Genomic DNA, 18018 nt, shown 5'->3' on the forward strand with positions numbered 1-18018 from the left:
TTGAATGCTGACATCAAAATCAGGCATGTTACAAATACAGTTTGAAAAAATAATCATAGTTTTATGAACGCAGTGTTTCCCAAAGAGTGCGGGTATTATCAAGTTAACAATGCTTTGATTTATCACCACCATTTTGAAAATTAAACTTTGTAAAAACTAATTATTTCCAAATTATTGTTGAACACAGCTCTCTGATAATGCATATCTTACATTGGATATTTTATTTGATCTCATATTGTAAAATGTAAAAATAACTACTTTTGCAATAATCTTAAGAACTGACAACACAGAAATACATCACATAGAGCCATCCTGTTATCACGTTCAAGAAGACCAGGATGACAATTGATTGCACAATGCTGATATTTACATGCTCGCAAAAACATTTGAGCAAAAAAAACCAAACATATTTTTAATGTATCATTTGAAATATTTGCCGAACATTTTTATGAAAAGGGAATCCCAAAGAGTGAACGCTTTGTAAACATTTTGACAACTTTTGGTCCAATAAACGATAGTTTGAAAGGGATATTTTAAAATTATTTTGTGAGGGGTGGCAGGGTGGAGATATTTGTCTCTTTCAATTGATTAAATGAATTGATTATTTTCCAAACAGACCTCATACATGCATTTTCCAAGGCACTTCCTTTGTCTGCAACCAATTTATTTCATATCAATTTTGAAGGGTTGTAAACGAGTTGCTTAACCTGCCCCACAGCAGAAGAGGAAACTGAGGTTCCTCTCAAGGCAAAAGAGGTTTCTGAGGTTCCTTACAAGAAAAAACCTATTTTTAGAGGTGATTGTAAATGCATTTGAGCAAAATAATGCATTTTATTAGCCAAAAACAGGCTTATGACATACTCACATTATTGTAATTACACTCTATTTTTCACAACTGGAATAGACGTCCACATCGATTTCACGATACACTGAATTATCTTGTACTTCAGATTTTTATTTCATTAAAGTAACTTTTCTTGAGGTTATTATCCTTTTGACACATTTTGCTGAATAAAAGCAATACCCTCTTTATTGATGATGTATTGACAACTCAAAATATTTTAAGATATCAAAATTGTTATGATCACTGTGTTCCTTGGCTATTCATTGATTGCTACAGAGATAACATTTGTATTGGTTGAAACCTCCTTGATTCTAGAAGATTAGCATCATTGGAAAACATTTAAGAGCAGATTTCTTGAGTTGATTTTATAATTTTTTGATTGATTCACAAAATTGGAACACTTATTTATTGAGGCAAAAGTGAAATGAAAGTATTGATGTGATGCATTGATCAAATACTTACAAAAGTGATAAACTCACGTCAGTGATCAAACACATCCATTGTCTGAAATAAATAGGTTCCATTATTTGATAGCTGTTTATCTTCCTTATATTTAACCCTGAAGGCAAAGAAGTCAATTTGATTCCTCAAAAGCAAATTAAAGATTTAATCAAAGGTTTGGTCAATTGCATTTTTTGCAGTGAAGTTGACAGTTGTCAATCATCTGCAAAATTACAGAAAGAATGCCTTCTTCTCTTTTCTGATGAATTATCTTTTTGAGGATGCAGCTTATAAAAGCATTGCCAACAAAAATCTTCATTTTTCCCCTTTCAATGCATTAATGTCCATGGGAATAATCCAAAGTTTTTCAGAAAATCATTATTAAAATACTTTTTGCTACTTCGCAGTGCCTGAAGAAGAAGTCGAAGTTCTAAGGAAACCAAAACCTGTTCCAAGAGGTACTTGAAATGCATTTTCTTTGAAAAAAAATGCATTTGTACAGTGTGTTGATGAAACGCAAACATATTTTCCCAGAATTTTTTATCGTGCCATATTAGCTTTTCAAATTGTGCAAATGTTGGAGCACATGCACCTCAGTGAGCTTGGAAATTTAATGCTGACATCATAATCAGGCATGTTAAAATACAGTTTGAAAAAATAATCATATTAGTTTCATTTACACAACGTATCACAAAGTGCAGGTATCACGTTAACAATGCTCAAACTTATCACCACCATTTTGATATTTAAACTTTGTAAAGCAAATAATTTCCAAATTTGTTTTTATCACGGCTCTCTGATAATGCATATCTTATGTTGGATATTTTATTTGGCCTCATATTGCAAAAGGTAAAAATAACTACTTTTGCAAAACTTTTAAAAACGAACGACAACAACAAAAAGAAATCACATAGAGCCTTCTCGTTATCACGTTCATGAGGACCAGGATGACAATTGCACAATGTTGAAGTTTGCATGCTCACAATAACTTTTGAGCAAAAAAATATCATATTTTGAATTTAGCACCTGAAATATTTGCCAAACACTATTGACAAAAAGGAACTCCAATGAGTAAGAAATTTGTCAACATTTTGATACAATTTTTAGTCCAACAAACAATAGTTTGTAAGTGATATTGTTTGATTAGTTTTTTTGTTTGGGGATATTGTTTTTTTCTTTCATTTGAATAAAGGAATTGAATTTTGTTCCAACGGACCTAATACATGCATTTTTCCAAGTTACTTCATTTGTCCGAAACCAATTTATTTCTTATCAATTTTGAAAGTATTTTAAACTATTTCCTGAACCTGCCCTACAGCAGAAAAGGGAGCTGAGGTTCCTCTCAAAGCAAAAGAGGATTCTGAAATTCCTCACAAGGCTAAACCTATTATTAGAGGTGAATGCAAATGCATTTGAGCAAAATAATGCATTTTATTAGCCAAAACCAGTCTTATGACATACTCACATCATTGTGGTTACACTATATTTTTCACAACTTCTGGGATAAACATCAATTTCACGATATACAGTGCTGAATTACGTTGCACTTAACATTTTTACTTCATGAAAGTAAGTTTTCTTCAAGTTATGATCCTTTTGGCACAAAAAGTGAATAAAAGGAATTCCTTGTTTGTTGATATTATGTTGATCATGCAAAAATATTTCAAAATCTCAAAATTGTAATGATCATTGCATTCTTTCTCTATTCCATTTTTTTGTATGGAGACAGTGCTTGTTGTGGTTGAAACTGCCTTAATTTTAGAAGATGACCTTTATCGGAAAACATTTAAGAGCAGGTTTCTCGGTTTGATGTTGTAAATTTTATAATTGATGAAAAAATTGAAACATTTCTCCATTGAGGCAAAGCTAAAATGAAAGCATCGATGTGATGCATTGATCAAATACTTTTAAAAGTGATAATCTCATGCCATGAATCAGACATTCATTTTCTGAAATAATTCGGGTCCACTTTCTGAGAGATATTTATCTTCCTTTTATTTAACCATGAAGGCAAAGAAGTGAATTTGATTCCTCAAAAGCAAATTAAAGAACTTATCAAAGGTTTGATCAACAACATTTTTGCAGTGAAGTTGACAGTTGTCATTCATCTGCAAAATTACAGAAATAATGTCTTGTTTTCCTTTCCAATGAATATACGATGAGACTAATTAGATGATACAATTTATGAATGCGTTGCCAAAAAAACATCTTCATTTTCCCCCCTTTAATGCCAAAGTTACTCTGGGATTAATCCAAAGTTTTATATAAAATCATTATTAAAATACTTTTTGCTATTTCGCAGTGCCTGAAGAAGTCGAAGTTCCTAGGAAACCAAAAGTTGTTTCAAGAGGTACTTGAAATGCATTTTCTTTTGAAAAAAAACAAATGCATTTGTACATTATTTTGATGAAACAAAAACATCTCTGAACAGAATCTTTTTCGTGCCCGATTATCTTTTCAAATTTTACAAATTTTGGTGCATGTGTAAGTAATTGACCTTGGAAATTGAATGCTGACATCAAAATCAGGCATGTTACAAATACAGTTTGAAAAAATAATCATAGTTTTATGAACGCAGTGTTTCCCAAAGAGTGCGGGTATTATCAAGTTAACAATGCTTTGATTTAGCACCACCATTTTGATAATTAAACTTTGTAAAAACTAATTATTTCCAAATTATTGTTGAACACAGCTCTCTGATAATGCATATCTTACATTGGATATTTTATTTGATCTCATATTGTAAAATGTAAAAATAACTACTTTTGCAATAATCTTAAGAACTGACAACACAGAAATACATCACATAGAGCCATCCTGTTATCACGTTCAAGAAGACCAGGATGACAATTGATTGCACAATGGTGATATTTACATGCTCGCAAAAACATTTGAGCAAAAAAAAACAAACATATTTTTAATGTATCATTTGAAATATTTGCCGAACATTTTTATGAAAAGGGAATCCCAAAGAGTGAACGCTTTGTAAACATTTTGACAACTTTTGGTCCAATAAACGATAGTTTGAAAGGGATATTTTAAAATTATTTTGTGAGGGGTGGCAGGGTGGAGATATTTGTCTCTTTCAATTGATTAAATGAATTGATTATTTTCCAAACAGACCTCATACATGCATTTTCCAAGGCACTTCCTTTGTCTGCAACCAATTTATTTCATATCAATTTTGAAGGGTTGTAAACGAGTTGCTTAACCTGCCCCACAGCAGAAGAGGAAACTGAGGTTCCTCTCAAGGCAAAAGAGGTTTCTGAGGTTCCTTACAAGAAAAAACCTATTTTTAGAGGTGATTGTAAATGCATTTGAGCAAAATAATGCATTTTATTAGCCAAAAACAGGCTTATGACATACTCACATTATTGTAATTACACTCTATTTTTCACAACTGGAATAGACGTCCACATCGATTTCACGATACACTGAATTATCTTGTACTTCAGATTTTTATTTCATTAAAGTAACTTTTCTTGAGGTTATTATCCTTTTGACACATTTTGCTGAATAAAAGCAATACCCTCTTTATTGATGATGTATTGACAACTCAAAATATTTTAAGATATCAAAATTGTTATGATCACTGTGTTCCTTGTCTATTCATTGATTGCTACAGAGATAACATTTGTATTGGTTGAAACCTCCTTGATTCTAGAAGATCAGCATCATTGGAAAACATTTAAGAGCAGATTTCTTGAGTTGATTTTATAATTTTTTGATTGATTCACAAAATTGGAACACTTATTTATTGAGGCAAAAGTGAAATGAAAGTATTGATGTGATGCATTGATCAAATACTTACAAAAGTGATAAACTCACGTCAGTGATCAAACACATCCATTGTCTGAAATAAATAGGTTCCATTATTTGATAGCTGTTTATCTTCCTTATATTTAACCCTGAAGGCAAAGAAGTCAATTTGATTCCTCAAAAGCAAGTTAAAGATTTAATCAAAGGTTTGGTCAATTGCATTTTTTGCAGTGAAGTTGACAGTTGTCAATCATCTGCAAAATTACAGAAAGAATGCCTTCTTCTCTTTTCTGATGAATTATCTTTTTGAGGATGCAGCTTATAAAAGCATTGCCAACAAAAATCTTCATTTTTCCCCTTTCAATGCATTAATGTCCATGGGAATAATCCAAAGTTTTTCAGAAAATCATTATTAAAATACTTTTTGCTACTTCGCAGTGCCTGAAGAAGAAGTCGAAGTTCTAAGGAAACCAAAACCTGTTCCAAGAGGTACTTGAAATGCATTTTCTTTGAAAAAAAATGCATTTGTACAGTGTGTTGATGAAACGCAAACATATTTTCCCAGAATTTTTTATCGTGCCATATTAGCTTTTCAAATTGTGCAAATGTTGGAGCACATGCACCTCAGTGAGCTTGGAAATTTAATGCTGACATCATAATCAGGCATGTTAAAATACAGTTTGAAAAAATAATAATATTAGTTTCATTTACACAACGTATCACAAAGTGCAGGTATCACGTTAACAATGCTCAAACTTATCACCACCATTTTGATATTTAAACTTTGTAAAGCAAATAATTTCCAAATTTGTTTTTATCACAGCTCTCTGATAATGCATATCTTATGTTGGATATTTTATTTGGCCTCATATTGCAAAAGGTAAAAATAACTACTTTTGCAAAACTTTTAAAAACGAACGACAACAACAACAAAAAGAAATCACATAGAGCCTTCTCGTTATCACGTTCATGAGGACCAGGATGACAATTGCACAATGTTGAAGTTTGCATGCTCACAATAACTTTTGAGCAAAAAAATATCATATTTTGAATTTAGCACCTGAAATATTTGCCAAACACTATTGACAAAAAGGAACTCCAATGAGTAAGAAATTTGTCAACATTTTGATACAATTTTTAGTCCAACAAACAATAGTTTGTAAGTGATATTGTTTGATTAGTTTTTTTGTTTGGGGATATTGTTTTTTTCTTTCATTTGAATAAAGGAATTGAATTTTGTTCCAACGGACCTAATACATGCATTTTTCCAAGTTACTTCATTTGTCCGAAACCAATTTATTTCATATCAATTTTGAAAGTATTTTAAACTATTTCCTGAACCTGCCCTACAGCAGAAAAGGGAGCTGAGGTTCCTCTCAAAGCAAAAGAGGAATCTGAAATTCCTCACAAGGCTAAACCTATTATTAGAGGTGAATGCAAATGCATTTGAGCAAAATAATGCATTTTATTAGCCAAAACCAGTCTTATGACATACTCACATCATTGTGGTTACACTATATTTTTCACAACTTCTGGGATAAACATCAATTTCACGATATACAGTGCTGAATTACGTTGCACTTAACATTTTTACTTCATGAAAGTAAGTTTTCTTCAAGTTATGATCCTTTTGGCACAAAAAGTGAATAAAAGGAATTCCTTGTTTGTTGATATTATGTTGATCATGCAAAAATATTTCAAAATCTCAAAATTGTAATGATCATTGCATTCTTTCTCTATTCCATTTTTTTGTATGGAGACAGTGCTTGTTGTGGTTGAAACTGCCTTAATTTTAGAAGATGACCTTTATCGGAAAACATTTAAGAGCAGGTTTCTCGGTTTGATGTTGTAAATTTTATAATTGATGAAAAAATTGAAACATTTCTCCATTGAGGCAAAGCTAAAATGAAAGCATCGATGTGATGCATTGATCAAATACTTTTAAAAGTGATAATCTCATGCCATGAATCAGACATTCATTTTCTGAAATAATTAGGTTCCACTTTCTGAGAGATATTTATCTTCCTTTTATTTAACCATGAAGGCAAAGAAGTGAATTTGATTCCTCAAAAGCAAATTAAAGAACTTATCAAAGGTTTGATCAACAACATTTTTGCAGTGAACTTGACAGTTGTCATTCATCTGCAAAATTACAGAAATAATGTCTTGTTTTCCTTTCCAATGAATATACGATGAGACTAATTAGATGATACAATTTATGAATGCGTTGCCAAAAAAACATCTTCATTTTCCCCCCTTTAATGCCAAAGTTACTCTGGGATTAATCCAAAGTTTTATATAAAATCATTATTAAAATACTTTTTGCTATTTCGCAGTGCCTGAAGAAGTCGAAGTTCCTAGGAAACCAAAAGTTGTTTCAAGAGGTACTTGAAATGCATTTTCTTTTGAAAAAAAACAAATGCATTTGTACATTATTTTGATGAAACAAAAACATCTCTGAACAGAATCTTTTTCGTGCCCGATTATCTTTTCAAATTTTACAAATTTTGGTGCATGTGTAAGTAATTGACCTTGGAAATTGAATGCTGACATCAAAATCAGGCATGTTACAAATACAGTTTGAAAAAATAATCATAGTTTTATGAACGCAGTGTTTCCCAAAGAGTGCGGGTATTATCAAGTTAACAATGCTTTGATTTAGCACCACCATTTTGATAATTAAACTTTGTAAAAACTAATTATTTCCAAATTATTGTTGAACACAGCTCTCTGATAATGCATATCTTACATTGGATATTTTATTTGATCTCATATTGTAAAATGTAAAAATAACTACTTTTGCAATAATCTTAAGAACTGACAACACAGAAATACATCATATAGAGCCATCCTGTTATCACGTTCAAGAAGACCAGGATGACAATTGATTGCACAATGCTGATATTTACATGCTCGCAAAAACTTTTGAGCAAAAAAAAAAATACATATTTTAAATGTATCATTTGAAATATTTGCCGAACATTTTTATGAAAAGGGAATCCCAAAGAGTGAACGCTTTGTAAGCATTTTGACAACTTTTGGTCCAATAAACGATAGTTTGAAAGGAATATTTTAAAATTATTTTGTGAGGGGTGGCAGGGTGGAGATATTTGTCTCTTTCAATTGATTAAATGAATTGATTATTTTCCAAACAGACCTCATACATGCATTTTCCAAGGCACTTCCTTTGTCTGCAACCAATTTATTTCATATCAATTTTGAAGGGTTTTAAACTAGTTGCTTAACCTGCCCCACAGCAGAAGAGGAAGCTGAGGTTCCTCTCAAGGCAAAAGAGGTTTCTGAGGTTCCTTACAAGAAAAAACCTATTTTTAGAGGTGATTGTAAATGCATTTGAGCAAAATAATGCATTTTATTAGCCAAAAACAGGCTTATGACATACTCACATTATTGTAATTACACTCTATTTTTCACAACTGGAATAGACGTCCACATCGATTTCACGATACACTGAATTATCTTGTACTTCAGATTTTTATTTCATTAAAGTAACTTTTCTTGAGGTTATTATCCTTTTGACACATTTTGCTGAATAAAAGCAATACCCTCTTTATTGATGATGTATTGACAACTCAAAATATTTTAAGATATCAAAATTGTTATGATCACTGTGTTCCTTGTCTATTCATTGATTGCTACAGAGATAACATTTGTATTGGTTGAAACCTCCTTGATTCTAGAAGATTAGCATCATTGGAAAACATTTAAGAGCAGATTTCTTGAGTTGATTTTATAATTTTTTGATTGATTCACAAAATTGGAACACTTATTTATTGAGGCAAAAGTGAAATGAAAGTATTGATGTGATGCATTGATCAAATACTTACAAAAGTGATAAACTCACGTCAGTGATCAAACACATCCATTGTCTGAAATAAATAGGTTCCATTATTTGAAAGCTGTTTATCTTCCTTATATTTAACCCTGAAGGCAAAGAAGTCAATTTGATTCCTCAAAAGCAAGTTAAAGATTTAATCAAAGGTTTGGTCAATTGCATTTTTTGCAGTGAAGTTGACAGTTGTCAATCATCTGCAAAATTACAGAAAGAATGCCTTCTTCTCTTTTCTGATGAATTATCTTTTTGAGGATGCAGCTTATAGAAGCATTGCCAACAAAAATCTTCATTTTTCCCCTTTCAATGCATTAATGTCCATGGGAATAATCCAAAGTTTTTCAGAAAATCATTATTAAAATACTTTTTGCTACTTTGCAGTGCCTGAAGAAGAAGTCGAAGTTCTAAGGAAACCAAAACCTGTTCCAAGAGGTACTTGAAATGCATTTTCTTTGAAAAAAAATGCATTTGTACAGTGTGTTGATGAAACGCAAACATATTTTCCCAGAATTTTTTATCGTGCCATATTAGCTTTTCAAATTGTGCAAATGTTGGAGCACATGCACCTCAGTGAGCTTGGAAATTTAATGCTGACATCATAATCAGGCATGTTAAAATACAGTTTGAAAAAATAATCATATTAGTTTCATTTACACAACGTATCACAAAGTGCAGGTATCATGTTAACAATGCTCAAACTTATCACCACCATTTTGATATTTAAACTTTGTAAAGCAAATAATTTCCAAATTTGTTTTTATCACAGCTCTCTGATAATGCATATCTTATGTTGGATATTTTATTTGGCCTCATATTGCAAAAGGTAAAAATAACTACTTTTGCAAAACTTTTAAAAACGAACGACAACAACAACAAAAAGAAATCACATAGAGCCTTCTCGATATCACGTTCATGAGGACCAGGATGACAATTGCACAATGTTGAAGTTTGCATGCTCACAATAACTTTTGAGCAAAAAAATATCATATTTTGAATTTAGCACCTGAAATATTTGCCAAACACTATTGACAAAAAGGAACTCCAAAGAGTAAGAAATTTGTCAACATTTTGATACAATTTTTCTTCCAACAAACAATAGTTTGTAAGTGATATTGTTTGATTAGTTTTTTTGTTTGGGGATATTGTTTTTTTCTTTCATTTGAATAAAGGAATTGAATTTTGTTCCAACGGACCTAATACATGCATTTTTCCAAGTTACTTCATTTGTCCGAAACCAATTTATTTCATATCAATTTTGAAAGTATTTTAAACTATTTCCTGAACCTGCCCTACAGCAGAAAAGGGAGCTGAGGTTCCTCTCAAAGCAAAAGAGGAATCTGAAATTCCTCACAAGGCTAAACCTATTATTAGAGGTGAATGCAAATGCATTTGAGCAAAAGAATGCATTTTATTAGCCAAAACCAGTCTTATGACATACTCACATCATTGTGGTTACACTATATTTTTCACAACTTCTGGGATAAACATGCACATCAATTTCACGATATACAGTGCTGAATTACGTTGCACTTAACATTTTTACTTCATGAAAGTAAGTTTTCTTCCAGTTATGATCCTTTTGGCACAAAAAGTGAATAAAAGGAATTCCTTGTTTGTTGATATTATGTTGATCATGCAAAATATTTCAAAATCTCAAAATTGTAATGATCATTGCATTCTTTCTCTATTCCATTTTTTTGTATGGAGACAGTGCTTGTTGTGGTTGAAACTGCCTTAATTTTAGAAGATGACCTTTATCGGAAAACATTTAAGAGCAGGTTTCTCGGTTTGATGTTGTAAATTTTATAATTGATGAAAAAAATTGAGACATTTCTCCATTGAGGCAAAGCTAAAATGAAAGCATCGATGTGATGCATTGATCAAATACTTTTAAAAGTGATAATCTCATGCCATGAATCAGACATTCATTTTCTGAAATAATTAGGTTCCACTTTCTGAGAGATATTTATCTTCCTTTTATTTAACCCTGAAGGCAAAGAAGTGAATTTGATTCCTCAAAAGCAAATTAAAGAACTTATCAAAGGTTTGACCAACAACATTTTTGCAGTGAAGTTTACAGTTGTCATTCATCTGCAAAATTACAGAAATAATGTCTTGTTTTCCTTTCCAATGAATATACTATGAGACTAATTAGATGATACAATTTATGAATGTGTTGCCAAAAAAACATCTTCATTTTCCCCCCTTTAATGCCAAAGTTACTCTGGGATTAATCCAAAGTTTTATATAAAATCATTATTAAAATACTTTTTGCTATTTCGCAGTGCCTGAAGAAGTCGAAGTTCCTTGGAAACCAAAAGTTGTTTCAAGAGGTACTTGAAATGCATTTTCTTTTGAAAAAAAACAAATGCATTTGTACATTATTTTGATGAAACAAAAACATCTCTGAACAGAATCTTTTTCGTGCCCGATTATCTTTTCAAATTTTACAAATTTTGGTGCATGTGTAAGTAATTGACCTTGGAAATTGAATGCTGACATCAAAATCAGGCATGTTACAAATACAGTTTGAAAAAACAATCATAGTTTTATGAACGCAGTGTTTCCCAAAGAGTGCGGGTATTATCAAGTTAACAATGCTTTGATTTATCACCACCATTTTGAAAATTAAACTTTGTAAAAACTAATTATTTCCAAATTATTGTTGAACACAGCTCTCTGATAATGCATATCTTACATTGGATATTTTATTTGATCTCATATTGTAAAATGTAAAAATAACTACTTTTGCAATAATCTTAAGAACTGACAACACAGAAATACATCACATAGAGCCATCCTGTTATCACGTTCAAGAAGACCAGGATGACAATTGATTGCACAATGCTGATATTTACATGCTCGCAAAAACTTTTGAGCAAAAAAAAAAATACATATTTTTAATGTATCATTTGAAATATTTGCCGAACATTTTTATGAATAGGGAATCCCAAAGAGTGAACGCTTTGTAAACATTTTGACAACTTTTGGTCCAATAAACGATAGTTTGAAAGGAATATTTTAAAATTATTTTGTGAGGGGTGGCAGGGTGGAGATATTTGTCTCTTTCAATTGATTAAATGAATTGATTATTTTCCAAACAGACCTCATACATGCATTTTCCAAGGCACTTCCTTTGTCTGCAACCAATTTATTTCATATCAATTTTGAAGGGTTGTAAACTAGTTGCTTAACCTGCCCCACAGCAGAAGAGGAAGCTGAGGTTCCTCTCAAGGCAAAAGAGGTTTCTGAGGTTCCTTACAAGAAAAAACCTATTTTTAGAGGTGATTGTAAATGCATTTGAGCAAAATAATGCATTTTATTAGCCAAAAACAGGCTTATGACATACTCACATTATTGTAATTACACTCTATTTTTCACAACTGGAATAGACGTCCACATCGATTTCACGATACACTGAATTATCTTGTACTTCAGATTTTTATTTCATTAAAGTAACTTTTCTTGAGGTTATTATCCTTTTGACACATTTTGCTGAATAAAAGCAATACCCTCTTTATTGATGATGTATTGACAACTCAAAATATTTTAAGATATCAAAATTGTTATGATCACTGTGTTCCTTGTCTATTCATTGATTGCTACAGAGATAACATTTGTATTGGTTGAAACCTCCTTGATTCTAGAAGATTAGCATCATTGGAAAACATTTAAGAGCAGATTTCTTGAGTTAATTTTATAATTTTTTGATTGATTCACAAAATTGGAACACTTATTTATTGAGGCAAAAGTGAAATGAAAGTATTGATGTGATGCATTGATCAAATACTTACAAAAGTGATAAACTCACGTCAGTGATCAAACACATCCATTGTCTGAAATAAATAGGTTCCATTATTTGATAGCTGTTTATCTTCCTTATATTTAACCCTGAAGGCAAAGAAGTCAATTTGATTCCTCAAAAGCAAGTTAAAGATTTAATCAAATGTTTGGTCAATTGCATTTTTTGCAGTGAAGTTGACAGTTGTCAATCATCTGCAAAATTACAGAAAGAATGCCTTCTTCTCTTTTCTGATGAATTATCTTTTTGAGGATGCAGCTTATAAAAGCATTGCCAACAAAAATCTTCATTTTTCCCCTTTCAATGCATTAATGTCCATGGGAATAATCCAAAGTTTTTCAGAAAATCATTATTAAAATACTTTTTGCTACTTCGCAGTGCCTGAAGAAGAAGTCGAAGTTCTAAGGAAACCAAAACCTGTTCCAAGAGGTACTTGAAATGCATTTTCTTTGAAAAAAAATGCATTTGTACAGTGTGTTGATGAAACGCAAACATATTTTCCCAGAATTTTTTATCGTGCCATATTAGCTTTTCAAATTGTGCAAATGTTGGAGCACATGCACCTCAGTGAGCTTGGAAATTTAATGCTGACATCATAATCAGGCATGTTAAAATACAGTTTGAAAAAATAATCATATTAGTTTCATTTACACAACGTATCACAAAGTGCAGGTATCACGTTAACAATGCTCAAACTTATCACCACCATTTTGATATTTAAACTTTGTAAAGCAAATAATTTCCGAATTTGTTTTTATCACAGCTCTCTGATAATGCATATCTTATGTTGGATATTTTATTTGGCCTCATATTGCAAAAGGTAAAAATAACTACTTTTGCAAAACTTTTAAAAACGAATGACAACAACAACAAAAATAAATCACATAGAGCCTTCTCGTTATCACGTTCATGAGGACCAGGATGACAATTGCACAATGTTGAAGTTTGCATGCTCACAATAACTTTTGAGCAAAAAAATATCATATTTTGAATTTAGCACCTGAAATATTTGCCAAACACTATTGACAAAAAGGAACTCCAATGAGTAAGAAATTTGTAAACATTTTGATACAATTTTTAGTCCAACAAACAATAGTTTGTAAGTGATATTGTTTGATTAGTTTTTTTGTTTGGGGATATTGTTTTTTTCTTTCATTAGAATAAAGGAATTGAATTTTGTTCCAACGGACCTAATACATGCATTTTTCCAAGTTACTTCATTTGTCCGAAACCAATTTATTTCATATCAATTTTGAAAGTATTTTAAACTATTTCCTGAACCTGCCCTACAGCAGAAAAGGGAGCTGAGGTTCCTCTCAAAGCAAAAGAGGAATCTGAAATTCCTCACAAGGCTAAACCTATTATTAGAGGTGAATGCAAATGCATTTGAGCAAAATAATGCATTTTATTAGCCAAAACCAGTCTTATGACAGACATACTCACATCATTGTGGTTACACTATATTTTTCACAACTTCTGGGATAAACATCAATTTCACGATATACAGTGCTGAATTACGTTGCACTTAACATTTTTACTTCATGAAAGTAAGTTTTCTTCAAGTTATGATCCTTTTGGCACAAAAAGTGAATAAAAGGAATTCCTTGTTTGTTGATATTATGTTGATCATGCAAAAATATTTCAAAATCTCAAAATTGTAATGATCATTGCATTCTTTCTCTATTCCATTTTTTTGTATGGAGACAGTGCTTGTTGTGGTTGAAACTGCCTTAATTTTAGAAGATGACCTTTATCGGAAAACATTTAAGAGCAGGTTTCTCGGTTTGATGTTGTAAATTTTATAATTGATGAAAAAATTGAAACATTTCTCCATTGAGGCAAAGCTAAAATGAAAGCATCGATGTGATGCATTGATCAAATACTTTTAAAAGTGATAATCTCATGCCATGAATCAGACATTCATTTTCTGAAATAATTAGGTTCCACTTTCTGAGAGATATTTATCTTCCTTTTATTTAACCATGAAGGCAAAGAAGTGAATTTGATTCCTCAAAAGCAAATTAAAGAACTTATCAAAGGTTTGATCAACAACATTTTTGCAGTGAAGTTGACAGTTGTCATTCATCTGCAAAATTACAGAAATAATGTCTTGTTTTCCTTTCCAATGAATATACGATGAGACTAATTAGATGATACAATTTATGAATGCGTTGCCAAAAAAACATCTTCATTTTCCCCCCTTTAATGCCAAAGTTACTCTGGGATTAATCCAAAGTTTTATATAAAATCATTATTAAAATACTTTTTGCTATTTCGCAGTGCCTGAAGAAGTCGAAGTTCCTAGGAAACCAAAAGTTGTTTCAAGAGGTACTTGAAATGCATTTTCTTTTGAAAAAAAACAAATGCATTTGTACATTATTTTGATGAAACAAAAACATCTCTGAACAGAATCTTTTTCGTGCCCGATTATCTTTTCAAATTTTACAAATTTTGGTGCATGTGTAAGTAATTGACCTTGGAAATTGAATGCTGACATCAAAATCAGGCATGTTACAAATACAGTTTGAAAAAATAATCATAGTTTTATGAACGCAGTGTTTCCCAAAGAGTGCGGGTATTATCAAGTTAACAATGCTTTGATTTAGCACCACCATTTTGATAATTAAACTTTGTAAAAACTAATTATTTCCAAATTATTGTTGAACACAGCTCTCTGATAATGCATATCTTACATTGGATATTTTATTTGATCTCATATTGTAAAATGTAAAAATAACTACTTTTGCAATAATCTTAAGAACTGACAACACAGAAATACATCACATAGAGCCATCCTGTTATCACGTTCAAGAAGACCAGGATGACAATTGATTGCACAATGCTGATATTTACATGCTCGCAAAAACTTTTGAGCAAAAAAAAAAATACATATTTTTAATGTATCATTTGAAATATTTGCCGAACATTTTTATGAAAAGGGAATCCCAAAGAGTGAACGCTTTGTAAACATTTTGACAACTTTTGGTCCAATAAACGATAGTTTGAAAGGAATATTTTAAAATTATTTTGTGAGGGGTGGCAGGGTGGAGATATTTGTCTCTTTCAATTGATTAAATGAATTGATTATTTTCCAAACAGACCTCATACATGCATTTTCCAAGGCACTTCCTTTGTCTGCAACCAATTTATTTCATATCAATTTTGAAGGGTTGTAAACTAGTTGCTTAACCTGCCCCACAGCAGAAGAGGAAGCTGAGGTTCCTCTCAAGGCAAAAGAGGTTTCTGAGGTTCCTTACAAGAAAAAACCTATTTTTAGAGGTGATTGTAAATGCATTTGAGCAAAATAATGCATTTTATTAGCCAAAAACAGGCTTATGACATACTCACATTATTGTAACTAGGGCATGCCCGTACTATATATATGCCCGTACTATATATCTATCTAAAATTATATCCCCCCCCTCTATTTACATGAAATGGTTTGGTTCATTCGCAACGCCAAAGCGAACGGCGAACGGCTTGCGAGTACAGTGACAATCCCCCCCCTCTATTTACATGAATGGTTTGGTCCATTCGCAACGACCACAGAACCCCCCCCCCCCCTCTATTTACATGCAATGGTTTGGTCCAAAGCGAACGGCTTCCGGAGTTTGGTAAAGAAATCGCCATCGCGTACACAAACGCGCAGGAAAGCGAATGAATCGCAAATTCGTTTTTATTAGTTTTAAAACATCGTTTAACGCCAACATAGCGCCAACATAGTTTGCAAACGTGAAATAAATGAATACGCTCTCAAATGTGCCATCCGAGGCAGAGTGTGTCCGCCACGTTCGGCACACGCGATCGTTCGCTGCTCTCTGATTGGTTGAATCGTTTTTTGGACATAGCTCGGTAAGTAATTGTCCGATTAATATGAAACCTTGAAAAGGCACATCCTCGGGTCCCCAGCAATATACCTGGCAAGTTTCAAGTATATCGGACCGGTAGTTGTCGAGAAACAGCGGTCACAGACAAACAAACAAACGTACAGACAGACAGACAGAGATTACTGGAATTATAGATAGATTACACTCTATTTTTCACAACTGGAATAGACGTCCACATCGATTTCACGATACACTGAATTATCTTGTACTTCAGATTTTTATTTCATTAAAGTAACTTTTCTTGAGGTTATTATCCTTTTGACACATTTTGCTGAATAAAAGCAATACCCTCTTTATTGATGATGTATTGACAACTCAAAATATTTTAAGATATCAAAATTGTTATGATCACTGTGTTCCTTGTCTATTCATTGATTGCTACAGAGATAACATTTGTATTGGTTGAAACCTCCTTGATTCTAGAAGATTAGCATCATTGGAAAACATTTAAGAGCAGATTTCTTGAGTTGATTTTATAATTTTTTGATTGATTCACAAAATTGGAACACTTATTTATTGAGGCAAAAGTGAAATGAAAGTATTGATGTGATGCATTGATCAAATACTTACAAAAGTGATAAACTCACGTCAGTGATCAAACACATCCATTGTCTGAAATAAATAGGTTCCATTATTTGATAGCTGTTTATCTTCCTTATATTTAACCCTGAAGGCAAAGAAGTCAATTTGATTCCTCAAAAGCAAGTTAAAGATTTAATCAAAGGTTTGGTCAATTGCATTTTTTGCAGTGAAGTTGACAGTTGTCAATCATCTGCAAAATTACAGAAAGAATGCCTTCTTCTCTTTTCTGATGAATTCTCTTTTTGAGGATGCAGCTTATAAAAGCATTGCCAACAAAAATCTTCATTTTTCCCCTTTCAATGCATTAATGTCCATGGGAATAATCCAAAGTTTTTCAGAAAATCATTATTAAAATACTTTTTGCTACTTCGCAGTGCCTGAAGAAGAAGTCGAAGTTCTAAGGAAACCAAAACCTGTTCCAAGAGGTACTTGAAATGCATTTTCTTTGAAAAAAAATGCATTTGTACAGTGTGTTGATGAAACGCAAACATATTTTCCCAGAATTTTTTATCGTGCCATATTAGCTTTTCAAATTGTGCAAATGTTGGAGCACATGCACCTCAGTGAGCTTGGAAATTTAATGCTGACATCATAATCAGGCATGTTAAAATACAGTTTGAAAAAATAATCATATTAGTTTCATTTACACAACGTATCACAAAGTGCAGGTATCACGTTAACAATGCTCAAACTTATCACCACCATTTTGATATTTAAACTTTGTAAAGCAAATAATTTCCAAATTTGTTTTTATCACAGCTCTCTGATAATGCATATCTTATGTTGGATATTTTATTTGGCCTCATATTGCAAAAGGTAAAAATAACTACTTTTGCAAAACTTTTAAAAACGA

General features: G+C 31.8%; 1 protein-coding gene across 1 annotated transcript in view; it reads left to right on the forward strand.

Annotated features, from left to right (window-relative positions):
- TTN (titin) overlaps positions 1 to 18018 on the forward strand; it is a 501281-nt gene that overhangs the window by 225940 nt on the left and 257323 nt on the right. The window contains exons 174-182 of the mRNA XM_078776713.1: positions 1693 to 1743; positions 3588 to 3635; positions 5483 to 5533; positions 7381 to 7428; positions 9276 to 9326; positions 11180 to 11227; positions 13075 to 13125; positions 14977 to 15024; positions 17540 to 17590. Of these exons, the coding sequence (XP_078632839.1) occupies positions 1693 to 1743; positions 3588 to 3635; positions 5483 to 5533; positions 7381 to 7428; positions 9276 to 9326; positions 11180 to 11227; positions 13075 to 13125; positions 14977 to 15024; positions 17540 to 17590 (447 nt within the window). The remainder of the gene's footprint in view (positions 1 to 1692; positions 1744 to 3587; positions 3636 to 5482; positions 5534 to 7380; positions 7429 to 9275; positions 9327 to 11179; positions 11228 to 13074; positions 13126 to 14976; positions 15025 to 17539; positions 17591 to 18018) is intronic.

This window comes from Myxine glutinosa, chromosome 1 (genome assembly GCF_964187855.1).
Source record: "Myxine glutinosa chromosome 1, kmMyxGlut1.1, whole genome shotgun sequence".
Taxonomy (NCBI): Eukaryota; Metazoa; Chordata; class Myxini; order Myxiniformes; family Myxinidae; genus Myxine; species Myxine glutinosa.